The sequence below is a fragment of the Spea bombifrons genome, chromosome 13, assembly GCF_027358695.1.
Source record: "Spea bombifrons isolate aSpeBom1 chromosome 13, aSpeBom1.2.pri, whole genome shotgun sequence".
Classification (NCBI taxonomy): Eukaryota; Metazoa; Chordata; class Amphibia; order Anura; family Pelobatidae; genus Spea; species Spea bombifrons.
This window is the reverse complement of record NC_071099.1, coordinates 18998572-19016242: the sequence shown is the minus strand read 5'-3', so window position 1 is coordinate 19016242 and position 17671 is coordinate 18998572. Positions and strand designations below refer to the sequence as shown.

General features: G+C 45.5%; 2 protein-coding genes across 3 annotated transcripts; one reads left to right on the top strand and one right to left on the bottom strand.

Annotated features, from left to right (window-relative positions):
• Nucleotides 1–2618: 2618 nt before the first annotated feature.
• NFE2L1 (NFE2 like bZIP transcription factor 1) lies at nt 2619–10282 on the bottom strand. The gene is made up of 6 exons (XM_053453115.1): nt 10146–10282; nt 8542–9118; nt 6239–6421; nt 6083–6154; nt 5863–6003; nt 2619–5677 (listed from the first exon to the last, which is right to left on the bottom strand). Exons 2-6 carry the CDS (start codon nt 9043–9045, stop codon nt 4427–4429), a joined length of 2151 nt encoding a protein of 716 aa, XP_053309090.1. The 5' UTR covers nt 9046–9118; nt 10146–10282; the 3' UTR covers nt 2619–4426.
• Nucleotides 10283–10961: 679 nt separating this feature from the next.
• On the top strand, nt 10962–17436 carry COPZ2 (COPI coat complex subunit zeta 2). 2 transcript variants are annotated; one of them, XM_053453139.1, is made up of 8 exons: nt 10962–11199; nt 12544–12612; nt 14614–14695; nt 15597–15688; nt 15957–16012; nt 16325–16402; nt 16852–16903; nt 17121–17436. In XM_053453139.1, exons 1-8 carry the CDS (start codon nt 11176–11178, stop codon nt 17214–17216), a joined length of 549 nt encoding a protein of 182 aa, XP_053309114.1. In that variant the 5' UTR covers nt 10962–11175; the 3' UTR covers nt 17217–17436. The 2 variants fall into 2 exon arrangements, with proteins under 2 accessions (XP_053309114.1, XP_053309115.1); XM_053453140.1 differs by lacking the exon at nt 16325–16402.
• Nucleotides 17437–17671: the final 235 nt, after the last annotated feature.

Here is a 17671-nt window from a genome sequence, read left to right as displayed (position 1 = left end):
AGCGCTGCTGCCATGCTACTCACGCACCAAGTGCCGTAACCCGCTGAGTGTCCTAAGCTTTGGTCCAACAGTAAAGGCAGGTGCCAGAAAAATCTAATTATCCTATACTGCTTGTTATTATTATTATTATTTGTTTGATATAGCACCATCAAATTCCATAGCTCTGTACAATGGGCGCTTATAGGTGCAACATTATGGCTGTGTTTACATAGGTACTCCAACAATGCACATGATTTCCCCAGCTGTTTAATGGGACACTTTCATATGCATATGGCAGTGGGGTCCTTTTAAATTTACATGCCGTCCCATTGCAAATAAATGGGAGCAACTATACCCCCCCCCCCAAGCAATTTGCTGTAGAGAATGTGTTGGACATGATTATATACTTGGCACCCAAGCGGTGGAAAGAATCATTGGACCACAGAGGGAGCTGGAGATATGGTAAGTGCTTTATTTTTGTTTACCGCATAAAGAATCCATATTAAAGTGGTCATTAAGTATTTAAATCTGGATTTTTATTTTTTGGGTGTGGGTGTCATATGCCCATACTCCGCTGTCAGGGGGGCTAAGCTTTGTACCGATATACCCTCCGTAGTCCACGTATGTGGGAGTTTCTGCGTAGTCTTATGACAGTTCTTACGTTACAGAGCAAGTTCTTGTCATTTTAGCTAACGCACAAAATGACTAAAAGTGAAAGTACGTTTAAACATTTTTAACTGACCTGATCAAGGATGATAGGTTATTTAATACAAATCTTCATAGCATGGTCGCAATTTCAGAGCCCCATTGCCTCTCCCCAGCCCCACACCCTGCGTGTAGACGAAGGCAGGATACATTTCGGAAAAGCGATTGTATTACAGGAGGCTATAATTGTGGTGGGCGAAGCTCTGACAGCTGAGACCCGCTGACTAACAGGACATCCCTTTCACGCACCATCTGAAGTTACTAATGTACAGTCGCGGGGTTACTTACACCGGCATGGAGCACCAGACGAAGCCCGCGGCCGCGCACCTGCTCCAACACATGCTAAATAAGCCCCGCTGACAGCTTGTTGCATCAACTTTATGCTGTTGATGTTTTTACTTCTAAGCTTCCAAACAGCCCTGGAAATCTGGTGGTACAATTACTCATGTTGAAAAAAGACAGTCCTTCCCCAATAAGACTTTTTCCAATGTGGAAATTCCTTGTGGACTCTAAAAGCAACCCCTCAACAGCAGCTACGGTCCATTCCACATCTTACCTGCACCGACTGGGAAATAATATCCCTTAACGTGAACTATTTTTTTTTTTTTCTTACCTTGCATCACGCTCCCCGTGCCACTTATTAATGTCTAGGATCCCAGACGAGGCTTTGTCTTGTACTTGAACGTCCTTGTCTTTTCTCCAAAGTGTTGTGTAGACTACATAAACATCCAGTGTGTCTGCCGGGAGAAGGTTCCACTTACCAACCATCCTCTCTGTAAAGTAGAACTTCCTTACCTTTGCATTATGTGCATCAGCATCTATGTATCAGCCTGCCAACAGAGGTGGTAGGTGCTACTACTGTAAAGCAATTTAAACATGCTTGGGATAGGAAGAAAGCGATCCTGAATACAGGGCTGACGAGCCGGGCCCAATGCTTCGATCTCACTGCTTTGTGACATCCACGCTCAGGTTATTTTTTCTTTAAATAACGCCAAACAATGTATTAAACTCAAACAAATCTCCTGTAAGCGTAAAAACCGACAAGAGTGCATCTAGAACTCATGAAGCTGAAATTACCATTCCTCTCACAGCTTTAAGCAGAAACGGGTATAATTCTGGCTGGTAAACGTGGTGCGGGGTAAGTGGCCAGTACGTTAGTAGATGATGTGCATCTCTTCCCCTTTGGTGCTACTTCTACAAGCATGTATTTTACCGTATATAAATGATACGAGCCCAAAAGCGCCCAGCAGCAGCTTTTAGATGAACTTGGTGCAGACATGGATCTCTACCCAACTTTAAATACACTGTAATAGAGTCAAAGCAAAGGAATCCAGCGCTGGGCTTTGGATACAGATGACTTTATTGGTTGAATACATACTTTCTTTAAATTACTTTCTCTCTTTAAAAAGGTTGGAATACCATTTAAGAAATATTTTCTTGAAACACAACCCTGAGTAGTGCAATCGCTAGTGCCAATTTGCATAAACTGTACATTTCTGGTAGTTGTAAATCGAATTTTGTGTCTGGGCATCTGCAGCACTTCGCTCAGACCTTGATTCATCCTCAGTGTAAATCCCTTAAACTGAACAAAAAACGAATTGGTTGACAGTATCGTCGAGAAGGGATCTCATCTATTATGTTGAAAGGCCACCGCTGTCCTAATAACTTACTGCTCAAAAACCAAACCTCTGAAACGCCAGAGAGAAAAACGAATTCAGAGAAAGCTTTGAAATCACCGAAATGAAATCAACCCACTGCGTGAAACATAAATGTTCTGTATAGATGGGACTTCAACCGGGCGTATGATCGACAGACTTACGTCCCTCATTCCCCTCTCTCTATTAAGAATCTTATTCCCGGCCCAGGCTGCGGTGTGGCGGGTTCCCACACGGGTTCCCACACCGCCGGCCTTATACAAAGGATCTGAATTCAGCCAGCGGGGTTACTCTTCAAGGTCTGTGTCGCAGAACTACAAGAGTTAACACAGAACAGACACGCTTACACACAGCTTCGAACTTAACAGAATCACAGCCTATGATAAAATCTGTTTTTTCTTAAACAATAAATATAAAAAAAAAAACTTTCCTCCCTCGAACTAATTCTAAGCCAGGGACAGACCACTTCTCATGCTTCTGCTTAGCATCATGGTAGGCAGAAGTTTATTCACTGAAGCAGGAGGGTTGCGGTTTTTAACTGCATTAAGTGTTACAAAAGGACCAGCCCCAGAAAGCCTCTGTTGTAAGGTGGTCCTAGCAGCCCCTGCCCCATGCAGCGTTCAGTCGCTTTCAAAGAGCGCTTGCTGCTAAAAAAGGGAACTTATGCAAGCAAAGCTTAACACGTTTATTGGAATTACCTACCTCTTGTGTTGAGCGTAAATCAGTAATTGTTCTGAAATTTTCAACTAAATCTCTTCACAGCGTGGAAGATGATATCAGTGGCTCCTGGTGTCAGAGCCAGCATTATCGCCTTACCCTTCAACCCCCATCGCAAACAATCAGCAGGTTGACGCCAAGTGAGAATAATCATGCAAGAAGCTGAGGTACTGATCTCGGGGGTATAAACAGAGGCTTCGCCATATATATATTTAAAGCGTAGAACTGTAACACACAGGATTTGGGAAAAGTGACAGATCTGCTTTTACGACACATGTTACAGGAGTGACCAAGATCTTCAGGAAGGAGCCGCTCGCTGTGGGAGTTTAGTGGAGTCCGTGAAAGCACAACTCCCCTCTTTAGTGAATAAACCTCAATCTACAGCAACTCGAGTGGCTCGATGTAACGCACTCCTGCTCCAGAATAATGCAATATGGAACATGCATAGTAATCACTCTCACTAAAAGCAGCAAACCTTAAACCTATTTAAATCCAGTTAGTCCTACAGAATTACAGATTAAGATGTTTACTGCTGATCCCTTGGTTAATCAGATTCCTGCTACACAGACAGGAGTTTATAGTGCGCACCATCCTACAGGATCTTCTGGAGACACTACCAGAACAAAAAATAAATAGAACACTTCTAGGCGTGGGGTTCCTGGATCATACAGTCTAGTTCTTTGGGGGTGTTATTGTGACACACAATGTCGCATTCATTCATATACAAAACTGTCACTAGACAAGCGTGTACATGCCGGGAGTCCCCGAGCCCCGGAAGGAATTCCATCACATCAACAGAACTGCATCTATCCTTGGAACAATCAGTCAGAAGTTTCTGGACACAATTAAAAGGGCTGTAAAATGCCACATGAGGCTTAGGATGGTAGCTCCTGGCTCCAAATGGCACAGACATTACTGCTATAACTGTCCCCAAGATACCCGTCTGAGACGTTCACTGGATAAAGACTCAAGGCCATTATCACTAGATTTCTACTCGATAACAAGAGCTCATTGGTCTATTACCCATGCAGGATGACACTTCAGTCCCCGACGACAGCCGCTTACTTGACAGACATTGTAGAAGACCCAGAATTAAAATAACTACTTATTTCCCCTCCCTTTATGTCAGCTTCTTGATTTTACGGTTCCGGGGCTTGCCGCTGCCCATGGCCTGAATGGCCTCCTCATTCCTGGACTGACAGGGCCCAGACGCTGACAGGACACAGCACCTGACCCAGAGTAAGTGTAGACATCTTCACAGTCACTCACCAGGGTCAATCTTGTGTGAAAGGTTTGATATTGAGGCCTGAATGAAAATACAGCCCACACCCCCTTGTCCTGTTATATTCCTGAAATCAGACGCAGACCCATCACTTCCTCCGATCCTTCTTGTCTTGGCGCCGGCTTTGCTGCCCATCCGCACCACGTGGCATAAGTACAATGCTGCCACTGCTCGTAAAGTGCAAGGCATATCTCTGAGGGGAATATGGCCGACCCTCTGGATCTCTCAGCTGACTGAACACCTCCTGGTACAGATTCTCAACTTCCTGCTTCATTCGCTGCAACGATCTTACGTTTTCACCTTTCTCTCGTAGTTGGGCGGTTCGTTCTCGGTTAAGCCGCTTCACCTCCTGCTCCAAGTTCAGGATTGTGTCTAACTTTCGCTTTCGGCAGTTCTGAGCTGCCATTTTGTTTTTGCCTCTTCTGCGAATATCACGCACCAGGCAGAGCTGTGCCTCGCTGAGCTGGTACTTGGTAAGTAGCTCATTAAACTCTTCCACAGGGAGATTAATAATCTTCTCATTGCTAAATGGAATCTTCATAGCCCTTGCCCTTTGTTCATCACGACCTGCTTGTCTATCTATAAATCCTGCTTGCCTCCGGCTCCCCTTCCCTATAACAGGCTGGTCCTCCTGTGGTTCGTCAGGGAGCATGTTGTAGGTGTGATTGTGGCCAACATGCTCAAGAAAGGGCAAGCGTTGAAAATTACTTGGATTCTGGGAGCTCATACGACAAAATTTACTGAATTCAGGATGATACCCAATGGCTTCATCTGAATCTTCCTGATCCACCACTTCAGAATCAGAACTGTATCCCACTGCTCCCTCTTCAGAGAATGAAGATGATGAGCAAGAGGAGTTAGAGGAGGACTCTGAGCCACTGGGAGACATTGGGCTGCGATGAGAGTTGAGAGAAAGACCAGAATCAGAATCCAGCTCTTCTTGAAGCTGCGAGGCCTGAACTTGACTAAAACCTTCTTCCAGCGCAAGGTCCATGAGACTTATCTCATCCAGCAGAGCCTCATCTAGGATTCCACCTAGAGGATCAGGCAAGATTGAAGGAGATGAGATGTTAGCAGTACTATTCAACTGTGAAGGGAGGAGGACACCAGTTAAATTGGCAAATCCAAAAGTAGAATTGAGGTCAGTGGAGTTTTGAGAGGAGAGCTGTGGTAATGGAGAGTCTGAGTCTGCAAGGGTCTCCATGGCAGGAGTAAACACAGTAGACAGGTTGAGAGAGCAGCCAGGAAGTGCCACCTGTTCAAGTCTCCCATCCTGCTGGAGTGGAGGGTCCAAGTTCAGATACAAGGGATCATCAGCAGAATTGTTCATGTCCATAGCCTAAGACAAAGCAAATGAGGACTTCACAAGTTGTTGATACAAAAAAAACCCCCACAAAGCACCCAATAATTTACAAAAAAAAAAACAGACAATTCAGACACCAATACGTACATATGCCCCATAGTCCAGCTTTGCAAAACCATAATTCCTAACAACTGAATACAGTATGTTGCAGAATATGGTACCTGCATATCCATAAGTGACATTAGGTCCTGCCACTGCTCCTCAAGGTCCAAAGGGGTTTCCAAAGTTGGGAGGAAAGGTGATAAGAGTTCTTCATCTTGAGTGGAAGCCACAGGCTCAACATTAGGAGTTTGATCTGGAAACTACACAGAGTAGGGCGTTAGATGTCTGAAGGGAAAAAAAGCACCTGTGTATGCAGTGTATGACAGAAGACTAACTCACCTCAGGTTGGTCCCCAAATGAAAAGTTGACATCCAGGAGACTCAGACATTCCTCCAATGACATGGCTGAACCCTATGAGGAGAAAAGGACACACCTCTGCACACTTGTTCAGCATAGTCACTTTCTTTGAGAAGAGAATATAAAAAGGGTTACTACCTGTTCTGGTATGTTTTCTCCTGTCTCTCCATCAATCTGTAGAGTGGGTTCCAGAATATCTTGGGGTTCAGTAGGCATCTGCTCCCAAAGTTCATCATTTCCTTTGTCACGCTGGTGAAAGTCTTCTCGACCAACTCCCAGGTCAATGTCCTGACGCCACAATATGTCAATTAGGTCAATGTCCTGAGAACAGTTTTTGGGAACAAGAAAAATAAATTATCTGGTAACAGAAACACCAAGACGCTTAGTTCTCCGTCTCCTACATTACTGGATGGCACAAGGCCTCAGTTTGGCAGTTATTTCGACTAAACCCTGAAATGGAAAATATAGTTCTGCAAACAGCTGGAAGTCCACCCAAAGAAAGAATTATCCTATAGGAGCCCCATATTAATACTCTTGATACCTTTCAGACTAAGTGTCTAGTCTCAAACATTGGCATAAAATCAGAGGGCATAAGCCACAATATCATAAACCACAGAACACAAAGGGAAACAATTATTCTGCACGTCCAAAAAGCATTCAAACACCTGACCAATCCAAACATGAGTTTGTGACACAGAAGCCTCTTCAATGTATCATATATTCTGCAAATTTGACTTCTCCGGTCCACTAACCTACACACGAGGCAAACAAAGAGGAATGTATTTACAGGGTGTTCCAGTTTCCTGGCAGGACAGACTGAGCATAGGGTGACATTACCGACACGGAGCTGCGAATAACAAAGTCAGATGACTGTCTCTGCTTCTATGTGACCCAGAGGGACTGTGTGTGTTAGCCGGCAATACAGACATTAACGTATAAACAGTTTATATGACTGTCGCCTGCTTGGCTTATTGTGCAAGGAGCAGATCCTATATTCCACACCTGTCTCCTCTGCTCACGCTGCCAAAACTATACAAGCCTGCCAGGCTGAAGAACAGTATCAACACAACCCTGTTGGCTTGTTGGTCTAACGCACTATTATTCTTTTGTTGTTCCATATTGTGAGAGAACAGGGTTTAATTCGTTAACATTAGCAAATCTTTGTTTATGATTATATGCCAAATGCCTGATGTGTTTTATGGGTGACGTAGCGTTAAGAGGATCATTTTGTGAGAAAAAAAAGCAAGCATCGTTAATACAAAGGCAAATCGGCATTCACAGGGCTGGACAAACCCCAGGAAGAAGGTGCCCAACATTACTGCTTAACTTTAAACTCTATTTTAAATTAAACTATTATGTTAGACTAAAACTGGCTTCAAAATGGTTTGTAACAGCACCCAACCCAGTGTGTCAGTGTTACATGAATTTTCTGTGTTGCAGATCACGTTTATTCTTCAAATGACCTTGCACCACGATAGATTTGTATAATTCCAGTGGGAAGTATTCCAGCTTCCAATAGCCATAAAGATATGTTGCATGAATCTATGCTTTTGGCTTCATAAAAAAAATAACAAAAAAATAAAAAAAAGGCAATGCCATCAGTCCGCAGGGAGTATATTAGAGGTCACAGGGGCTGCAACCCAAGGTGAAAGTGAGCACAGCGTAAAATCCCAGCGAACAACCAAACAGCCGAGTGTTACACAACATGAACTACACTGGGGATGGAAAATATCTACTAAAAACTGCTGCTATTTGCCGCTGCATCACCACCGCAAGCAAGATTTATAGCGATATAGATATTATTGGACTAACTGCTAGACTTGGAGCAAACACGATAGAGTAAAAGCACTCTGGGAAATATTTAAAAAGATAAAACTGGAGCAGTCCAGGTAAAAACATGAATAAACTTCCAATCAGAGAAACAGCACTGCATAGACACCAAACATGCACGGGAGAACCCAAGGCTGCCCAGCTCATATAACCCTTTAACAACTGGGGTGCCGCGGAGTCCCTGCCCACTCACACGCCTTGAAGATTACTACAAGTCACATGCTTATTGACTGTAATCAAGCTGTGGCGGGGAGGGGGACTGAAGATGCTTCTTACTGTTGAATACGTACAGAGAACAGATATATTCGGTTGCCAAGGAACAACCCCCCCCTCCCCAAATCTCCTCCCACTGTTCACGTAAACAAACGCTTCCGTACACAAGTCCAGACATGAGGAAACTGGGTAATTCTATCTTTGCTTAGGACATGCTGCTTGGCAACTAACCCCAACACAGACACATTTATAGAGATATATATATATATATATATATACATACATACATACATACATTACACACTCACACACACCATAAGCAGTGTCATTTCAGGGGCTAAGCTGGGGGTTTCCGTTTGCGTCACACAAGCTGCATAGAATGGAATAACATTTCTTACTTCCTTGCTCAGGTCAGAGCTTCCAGGCTGTGCAGTTGCCCCCAGCTCTTGAAACCCCTCAGCGTTGTGGCCTTGTTCGGAGACCAGGCTGTCCCGTAGTCTATCTGAGTTTGGACGTTCCTGTGGGCTGTCGGTAGGGCGGCTGGAGCCGGTCTGAGCGCTGGGCACAGACCCCTCAGCTTCTTTATGCACCAGCCAGGCATCTAGAGCAGTAGTTGGTACCTGCAGCCTATCTAAAGCCCGCATGCTGCTCAGCAGTCGCCGAGTAGTAAAAAACTGGTCCAGGTCAACACTCTTGGGGTGAACTCCATACCCATCGGAGGTGCCCCGAAGGCTGTGGAACTGGGTCTGTGTGTAGGCTGAAGTAGGTCCCAGAATGATCTCATGTAGCGGGGGCAAATGAGAGGGCAGGTAGGAGTCTAGGTCCACACGCACACCCATTAGGCTCAACAGAATGGTGAACTGGATCAGACCCTCCGTCAGATACTTCTTCAGAGACAGCATGTCTGGGAGCCCCAGGAAAACAGGGACCCCCAACGCTTGCACCCCAGGTAATAGGGACACACAGCCACTGTACCTAAAAAGAGAGTATTAGTTAAGTGATATCAGAAAGCAACGATTCCAAGATAAGGTTTTTGTTCAGTTAAACATTTCTCCGGTTACACACAGACTAGTGAGAAATAAACACACAACTCCTCAAACCAGTACACAAGTTCACGCAACAACACGGAAAAGGAACAGACAAAATAGCTACACCCTCGGTGCATTACAGGTTTCCTGGAACCCAACACCTTTTACACCCACAGCGCTTCTTCCTTCACACCCACATAACCCGGCCTCACTGACCTTCAACCCACTAAGATTCCCAACTCCATCCCTTCCCAACAGACGGGGAGCACACAGGCCCGTCTCGCAGCCCCAGGCCCGTCCCGCAGCCCCAGGCCCGTCCCGCAGCCCCAGGCCCGTCCCGCAGCCCCGAGCCCTTCGCGCTCCTCTCCGCTCCCCGGTTATATAAGCAGCATTTGGGAAGCCAAGAGGGGGGGGGGTAACCGGTCCCTGCACACCCAGAAAGCAGCCAGGGGCAACAGGGTGTGCGTGTGCTAGAAAGACATCAATATAACTCCATACATTACCCTGATACAGGGATAAACAGAACACAAAGGAAAATACACAGAATATACACGAAATAAAGAACTAGAGTCGTGTGGAGCTACAGGGGCTGCCCGGTATTATTATTATTTATTGTTTTATATAGCGCCATCAAAACTCGTAGCGCTGTCCAATGGTGCCCGTGAACCTTAACACAAGATGCGGGTGCAGCGTGAGGGGTCCAGAGTCCTCGCTGTCTACCGGCCTCCATGACTTACGCCGGGCAACTCCTCCATCTACTCACACCCCATGACTTCCGCACCTACGAGAACGGAGCCGGGTAGACCTCCGGAAGCCCACACATGACCGAGGCTCACCCAGAACAGTCTCTAGACTCGGGCACACCTGACCAAAGCTCACTCGAGGTCCTCTCACATCCGCATATGCCGCTCGTGTCACCCACGTCACGGTGCTATAGATGTGGCTTTAAAAACATACATGCAACGTGTCTTTACCTCTCGTTCCTGACAACAGCACGGCAGGCTAAACGTCTCTGTGTTGTTGCCCCCCAAACACGCTCAGTTCTCCCACCTCGTGACTGCACCGTCCGTGTATACCTCAACTGCAGACTTTCACTTCCGCATCACCCGGCAACACAGAAACCCAGCACATTTCCCCAATCAGAAGAGCGCATTACATAACATCGCCGCCCAACACAGACAGGCGTCGATTACCACCAATCAAAAACAGAACAACTCGTCTCAGGCCAATCATAACAACATAAGCAGATACGCCATTGAGCTGTCAGTGAAATCTCAGTAACCAATCAGAAAGGCGAATACCAACAGGCCAGTAAACACGTCACGGAGTGACACCGACGTGAACCTATTGACAGCAAATTATTATATTTGAAGCAGAAGAACGTTTCGTTAGCTATAGATTACCTTTCACCGGTGCGCCGTTACCGTTAAAGAATACATTGAAAGTAATAAAATTATCCAATTGTAGGAAAAAGGAACACCAGCTAAAGGCCTCTACCGTGACTTGCAAAAATACAGCGTCCTCACGTCACGCGTTCTGGAAGTTTCTTTGCGTCTTACGTAACAGCGAATACGAAGTGCATGACGCAACCCCTTGTAATCCCTTGTTTATGATATTGGTGACGTTTTCTTTGTTGAGACAGGCGGTTATTTTGAACACAGTTTATTTTCCTGTATATCTTCTTTTGCATATGATCACGTGGTCGGGTTACGTTTAGGGTTTGGGCGCAGAAGAATCCGAACTACATCTCCCATAATGCTCTGACAGCTGTTGTCTGTGAGGATATTGGGAGTTGTATTCTGAACTGATAAAATGCGAATTTCTCGAATGCGCTGTTGCGTTGTCGGCAAAGTAATCATAAATAGCAAATCTGTAATGCGCGTAAATACCGTTTACGGGCCGGTAAAATTGCATGCCCCCCCCCGAGTTATGGTTTACGGGGCGGGCGTGGCTATCTTCTGGTTGTTTATCCACATCTAGGCGGCTGGCTTTTCGAATCCCGATATGAATTCCCCGGAGACGTTACCGGTATCTATACGCTCGCTCACCCTGCCCTGCTGCGCACCATAACTCGGTTACAGAACTCCTGCTATATAGAAAGGGGAGTAATAAGGTGTGATTTCCCCCCCGGTGGGGTAACTGCCCTGTCAAGGTCTTCTGTTTATGGAGGTCATAGATTATAGCGCAGGCTGTTATGGGTGGCACAGTTTTACTGTATGTATAAATATATATATATATATATATATATATATATATACACACACACACCCCCTGCAACACACCTACCTACCTCTCTGTGACCCCCACACACACACACACACCTACCTCTGCGTGACCCCCGCCACACACACACCTACCTCTCAGTGACCCCCGCCACACACACACCTACCTCTCCGTGACCCCCCCTACACACACACCTACCTCTGTGTGACCCCCGCCACACACACACACCTACCGCTCAGTGACCCCCGCCACACACCTACCTACCTCTGCGTGACCCCCGCCACACACACACCTACCTCTCCGTGACCCCCCCTACACACACACCTACCTCTCCATGACCCCTGCCACACACACACACCTACCGCTCAGTGACCCCCGCCACACACCTACCTACCTCTGCGTGACCCCCGCCACACACACACCTACCTATCCGTGACCCCCGCCACACACACACCTACCTCTCCGTGACCCCTGCCACACACACACCTACCTCTCCGTACCCCCCCAATCCTGTTTTTACATTCCTTTACACTATGTTTACAAATTAAAGTAATATATTGGAATATATGTGCCTACCACAACTGAGATATCTTAACTTTCTTTCCCAACAAATGCATGATTTTCCTCCCCATTACAGTATGTCGCGCATATCTTTTTCCGTGAAGCCGGCAACCAGATAAGCTGCCAATGGGCACTTATTTGAGGTGGGCGGCAGTATGGGGTTAAACATTATCTGAGCCCAACTTACTGATAATAACTTCAAGAGGGTTCAGATAGCGCGCCGCCAGTATACAGGCTGCTAGAGTCCGGTGGTGCCGGAATCTGAACCCCTCTCCGTGGCGCGTTATAACCAGCACCAGAGTGATATAAGTTGCCTCCGTATTACAGCCCTGGGCTGTTATTCAATCCAAGAATAAAGAACAAAGAAAAACAGGTTTTTCCGTTTAGCGGCCCTGGGCGGCCCTGTGGGACACCCTGGTAGCTGGGATGTAAAAACATTGAAGAGAATGCCGGTGTTTTCTGTTGCGCTTTGTGCTTCAAATATAACTCTGAACAAACAGTCCTCGCCGCGATGAATTTGCTGACAGCCACGACATGCCGCGGAATGATGTATGGTTCTGCCGCCGTCCCTTCGGCGGTTTTCTGCAGGTCCCGTCCATGTACACCGTGAGAGCGGCCATTATTCTGGACCAAGATGGACGACGACTCTTGGCAAAAGTAATAACAAGGACGGCGTGTAAACTGGCATTCAAGTAGGGCTGGTGCCATGGAGTGTGTATGAATAAAGCACTGGCGTGTATATAACCCGCTACCCTCTGATTGTGTGGAATTATTCTCATGTTGCTTCTTACTGCACATGCATGACGCTTACATGCACTGCATTCAAATGCTTCATTTACCCGTGTTGTGTGACGATGTTGATTTCTTGATAACTTGTTGCTCTACATAACTGACTCACCTTTTTGTGTGCGCCTGATGCACTAAATGGCTCGTTCCTATTACACAAAGTATTTCTTGGCGATTTCCCATGCGCGATAAGTGAAAATATTTACATAAGAAAACCTTTCAACTCCTCCGTTGTTCCATTTTACACCCGTGTGACGGGAAGAAATAATTGATCTTCATACAAGTCACATGTTAAAACACGCAGTCATGTTTTTTGTTAATTGAAGCAGAAGAGCAGGAAAAAGGACATAAAAGTTTGCCTCGGCGTCTTCGCTCCCAGCATGATCTGCATGCGGTAAATCCGTTACAATTATGTTACCTTTCCTTGCCAGACTTCCATACATCAGACACGTCATACATGAATCCGGAATATTGTCACGGATATACAAGCTTTTTGTGTTTTTGTGATATAAGTGACATGCAAGGAGGTTTGACACAATTTGAAGCATACAAATGCATACAGTTTTACACCGCGTCACGTGTCACATGATCAGTGCTGTGTATGACGGGTAGTAGAGTAGCCACATGAAACCTAGAAATAAATTATAATGTTACTATTTACAAGACTATCTCATACGTGTGGCCGTGGACAGGGCCGTCAATGGAGCTGCAAGTGCAACATAGCCGCATTGGGAGCCTCAGTCGCACGTATGATTCCTCCCGCTGCGCATGTGCAATCAGACTCGACACTGCGGTAAACACGAGGCTGCTCGCACACTACGGTGGTGATAACGGTAGAGGATAGAGATGATGGGGGGAGGAATATGGTTTTTGGGGGATAATGATTGTGGTTGGGCATTGAAATGAATTAGGATGTTGGGGGGTATGATGATGGTCAGGGGCAGCTCTACGCTAACACATGAGTACATACATACACCCAGAAACATACATACATACATACATACATATACCCATACATGCATATACGCACTCTTACAACATACACATACGATTACACATACATGCATATACTCACTCTTACAACATACGATGACACATACATGCATATACGCACTCATGCAACATACACATACAATTACACATACATGCATATACGCACTCATGCAACATACACATGCGATTACACATACATGCATATACTCACTCTTACAACATACACATACGATTACACATACATGCATATACGCACTCATGCAACATACACATACGATTACACATACATGCATATACGCACTCTTACAACATACACATACAATTACACATACATGCATTCACAGCCACTCCAGACCCTCCTGAGAACTCTGAGTTCCCCCTGCAGGTTAATTACAAATACTGCATTCAGCCATGCAAGTCAATGGAGCCCAGCTTTCTAATCACAATGTGATTACCGGTAGTTAAATAATGTCACCATCCGCTTCCAACAAAATGTAGAAGAAAAAAAAAAGTTTGTTTTTACGAGAAAGTGCTAAAATGGGCCGTCTAGTTTTAAAAAAAGATGTTTACGCTTATTTAAATCGTATTGGTCGTTGTGTATAAAAAAAAATCATTATTTCCATCGCACAAATCATAAGATGCAGAAAAATCCACCCAGATAAATTGAAATCAATAATTAAACACAACCGGTCAGTTTAAATGCATCTGGAACTACTAAGGTTATTTTTTACACTATTGTAATAATGCATTAAAATGTCCTATATGTAACTAATTTACAATTTCTTTGTGTTTCTAAGAAAATGACCCTGTCTCCCCTCCCCCGTTTTATAGATCTCATTATAACCTCCTTTTCTGATTTCCCCCCATTCTGCCCCCCAGTATTACGACGATACGTTTCCATCTTTGGCAGAGCAGCGGGAATTCGAGAGACGGATTTTTCTCATGAGTCAGAGATCTGAATGTAAGACAATCGGTGCGATGCACGCTCCTTATCTTCCATATACAATGAGATCTGTACCCCAATAATATCCACGCGTCCCAAGCAGGGCCACCTCCAGGGTTCCTAGAGCGATCTAGGTCAATGGCGTCTCTCTACTGCATGCACCTGCTTGCTAACATGGGGCAGAACCTACGTCCGGATCCCAGGTGTATACTTAACATGCGCGACCTCTCATCTTTACAATCAAGCACCATAAGCCAGTAGTACAAAAGTCTAGTTACTCCTTCAGTTATAGGAAGCAGAATGAGAGGCTACTCACATTCACAAAAAGTTATGTACCCCACACACTGCACCCCGTACGGCTGCATGGAGACCATATGGACAAACTCCTACCCCCAACGCCAACTCCTAACGCTGTACACAATTTGTGTCTTATGGAATATTCAGTCCCGTTATAAATGTTCCTTATCACAGGGTGCTGATAACTCCTGTGCCCTCCACTAATATTGGCACCCTTGGTAAACAGTATGAAAGAAGGCTGTGAAAAATGTATTGTTTAACCCTTTGATTCCCCCCCCCAAATATATTAACCAATTGCAAACACAACACAGATTTATCCAAAAAAATAAAGCTGTGGAACACTGTTTGCCATCAGGCAAATGCGGTGGCCTCGTTAACACCACCCACGTCATGGCCAATGTATAAAATGTAGCGTGCAGCCGAACCTTTTACACCCAGGCTGATTTACAATAAGTGAACGAATGAATGTCTCCAGCAGGCATCTCCATCCCTGTGATCTATGAGCTGCACGCCTTAGAATACCAGGGCCCATTTTACACCCCAGTCTGGTCTCTAGATATATGTATATAATTATATATATTCACACACACTGATTCTGCCATGTGTGTTATTGTGTTCCCAGGTGAAGTTGTGCTTGTAGATGGTGTGACCGCTCTGTGCCAACGTTTATGTGACATTACCTGTTACATTGTTGGTGGCCCCCAGGAGAATGAGGTATTTTGTGCTTATAGCGTTAAATCAATATAAATAGGCTGACCCGTCGCATTATTTGTGAATATTTGACATCAACGTGGGCTGTAGACCAGCCTGATGTGCATGGTGGCTCCTGGTTAATGCGTGTAACGCAAGACCTCTTGGTGTATTCATGCGTCTGCCCCTTTGACCTTTGGTTAAACCCTAGGCTTATACATAGGGGTGGTTATTGGGTGCTTGGGAGGATTTGGGGCATTGCCAGCAGATTAACCGCGGTCTCTCTCTCCAGCTGTTGCTTCTCTCAGCCCTGACGTGTTTAAGCGAGAGCCTGTGTCGCATGCTTCGGTGAGTGGCAAATGTAGCAAACACTCTGTACACCGCTTGCATTGTACCCTGTATTACACCTCCACCTGCTTCTAAGGTCCTACAAGAGCTGCTCTTCAGCCCCTCGTGAGCCTCAACAAACAGGGATCACAAAGACCTCACGTGGTCAACGACTCAAGACACCTAAGGCTTACGTTTCAGGACGATAACGATGCCCCAGTTCACCCGAATGCCCGTTACTCTTTACTCCAATTTTACTTAATCAGAAATATAAGAGAACTGTTTCATTCTGTTTGTATTTTCTGTCATCTAACGTTTTATTTCTGCCCTCAGCACAAACGTGGATCGGACACTGCTTTTGGAAAACATGGATACAGCCTGTTTGATCCTTGATGAGATAATAGATCAGGGGTGAGGCATCTAGAGGGCACGACGGTGTACAGTATGCGAGGGGCTTGTATTCTACTACAATGGGGTGTAGCTACAATGTGTACCTAGGCGGGCAGACTAGGCCTGGGGCAGCAATGACCTATAACTGGGGCAGATCACCCCATAGGCTGCCTGCTGCTCCATGGGCTGGTTGAAGCCCAGTAACACTATGGGGGTCTGTGCTTAACCGGAAAAGCCCCCATAGCAACCTTTGTGACTTCCGTGTCTTTATAAAGCAGAGCGCTGGGCAGAGAGAGTGGCAGCTGCGGGGGGTAAATACTTGGGGGCAGCTGTCATGCTGCCCTCGATCTCGCCTAGGACATCACTGCAATGGTCTCCCGGGAGGAGAACGGTTTATCACGCTGAATTTAAGCTATGTATGTGTAATGTGTGGGTTTGGGCTGCCTGACTGGTAATCTCTGCTGTTACAGAGTCATTTTGGAGAGCGAATCTGACAAAGTTGTTCAAAGACTCAGCTTTAAGGTGAGTAAAACTTGATTAAGATGGCGGTTATGATAAGTAAAAACATAGAATTCAAAGAGGCTGTACTTTCTTTTCGATGCGATGTCCCTGTGAGGTCGGTTTATATGTTGCTCGGGTGGTATAGCCCCTTTAGCGCATGTTGCCCCTTTAGCTCGTGTTGCCCCTTTTTTGAAGTAACGATAGGTTGTTTCTCACTACTAACGCTCTCTTTTTACAGACAATATCCGAGCCAGCGTTTGGCTTTGTGCTGTTTGATTATCTCACAGGCAACGGTGAATCGAGCGACTCCAAAAAAAGAACAGACGTAGATTAGCAATGAGTAGAACTCTGTAACCTATAAAATATATAAAACACCGTGTTTTCATTTTCCTGTAAATCCTATATGATTCTAAGGCAAAGAAACAAAGGTCTCTACACTAAATCACACAAACTGCGGATGTTCTCTGCGATGTACTGTTATGTTTAAGATTATTGCCAGTGGTTTTTTCCTTGGAAGAAGAAGAAGTTTGAAATAAAACATTGCTTAAAAAAAACTGGAGTAAACTGTGCAGATAAACTAACTTCTTAAAACAGAAAGCAATATATATTAAAAAGAGCTTAGGGTTAAAGGGACGCTGTCATGAAATTATCATCAGGCCCGGACTGGCCCTCATGCGCACACACAGACACAGACACACACACACACACACTAACTGGGTGCAGAGTGTGCAGTCGCTGGTTGGATATGCGTGGCCATGCGATAGGTGGCGTGTAGCGTGTGGCCATGCG

Bases quoted from the DNA above. Each gene is read 5' to 3' on its own strand.
- NFE2L1 (XM_053453115.1), bottom strand. From the start codon at position 9,045: ATGCTGTCTCTGAAGAAGTATCTGACGGAGGGTCTGATCCAGTTCACC. The intron at 6,155-6,238 runs GTAGTAACCCTT...TTCTCCTCATAG, and splicing joins GAGAAAACATACCAGAACAG to GGTTCAGCCATGTCATTGGA. The intron at 5,678-5,862 runs GTACCATATTCT...GCTTTGTCTTAG, and splicing joins TGTCACTTATGGATATGCAG to GCTATGGACATGAACAATTC.
- COPZ2 (XM_053453139.1), top strand. From the start codon at position 11,176: ATGAATTCCCCGGAGACGTTACCG. The intron at 15,689-15,956 runs GTATTTTGTGCT...CTCTCTCTCCAG, and splicing joins GTGGCCCCCAGGAGAATGAG to CTGTTGCTTCTCTCAGCCCT. The intron at 16,013-16,324 runs GTGAGTGGCAAA...TTCTGCCCTCAG, and splicing joins AGCCTGTGTCGCATGCTTCG to CACAAACGTGGATCGGACAC.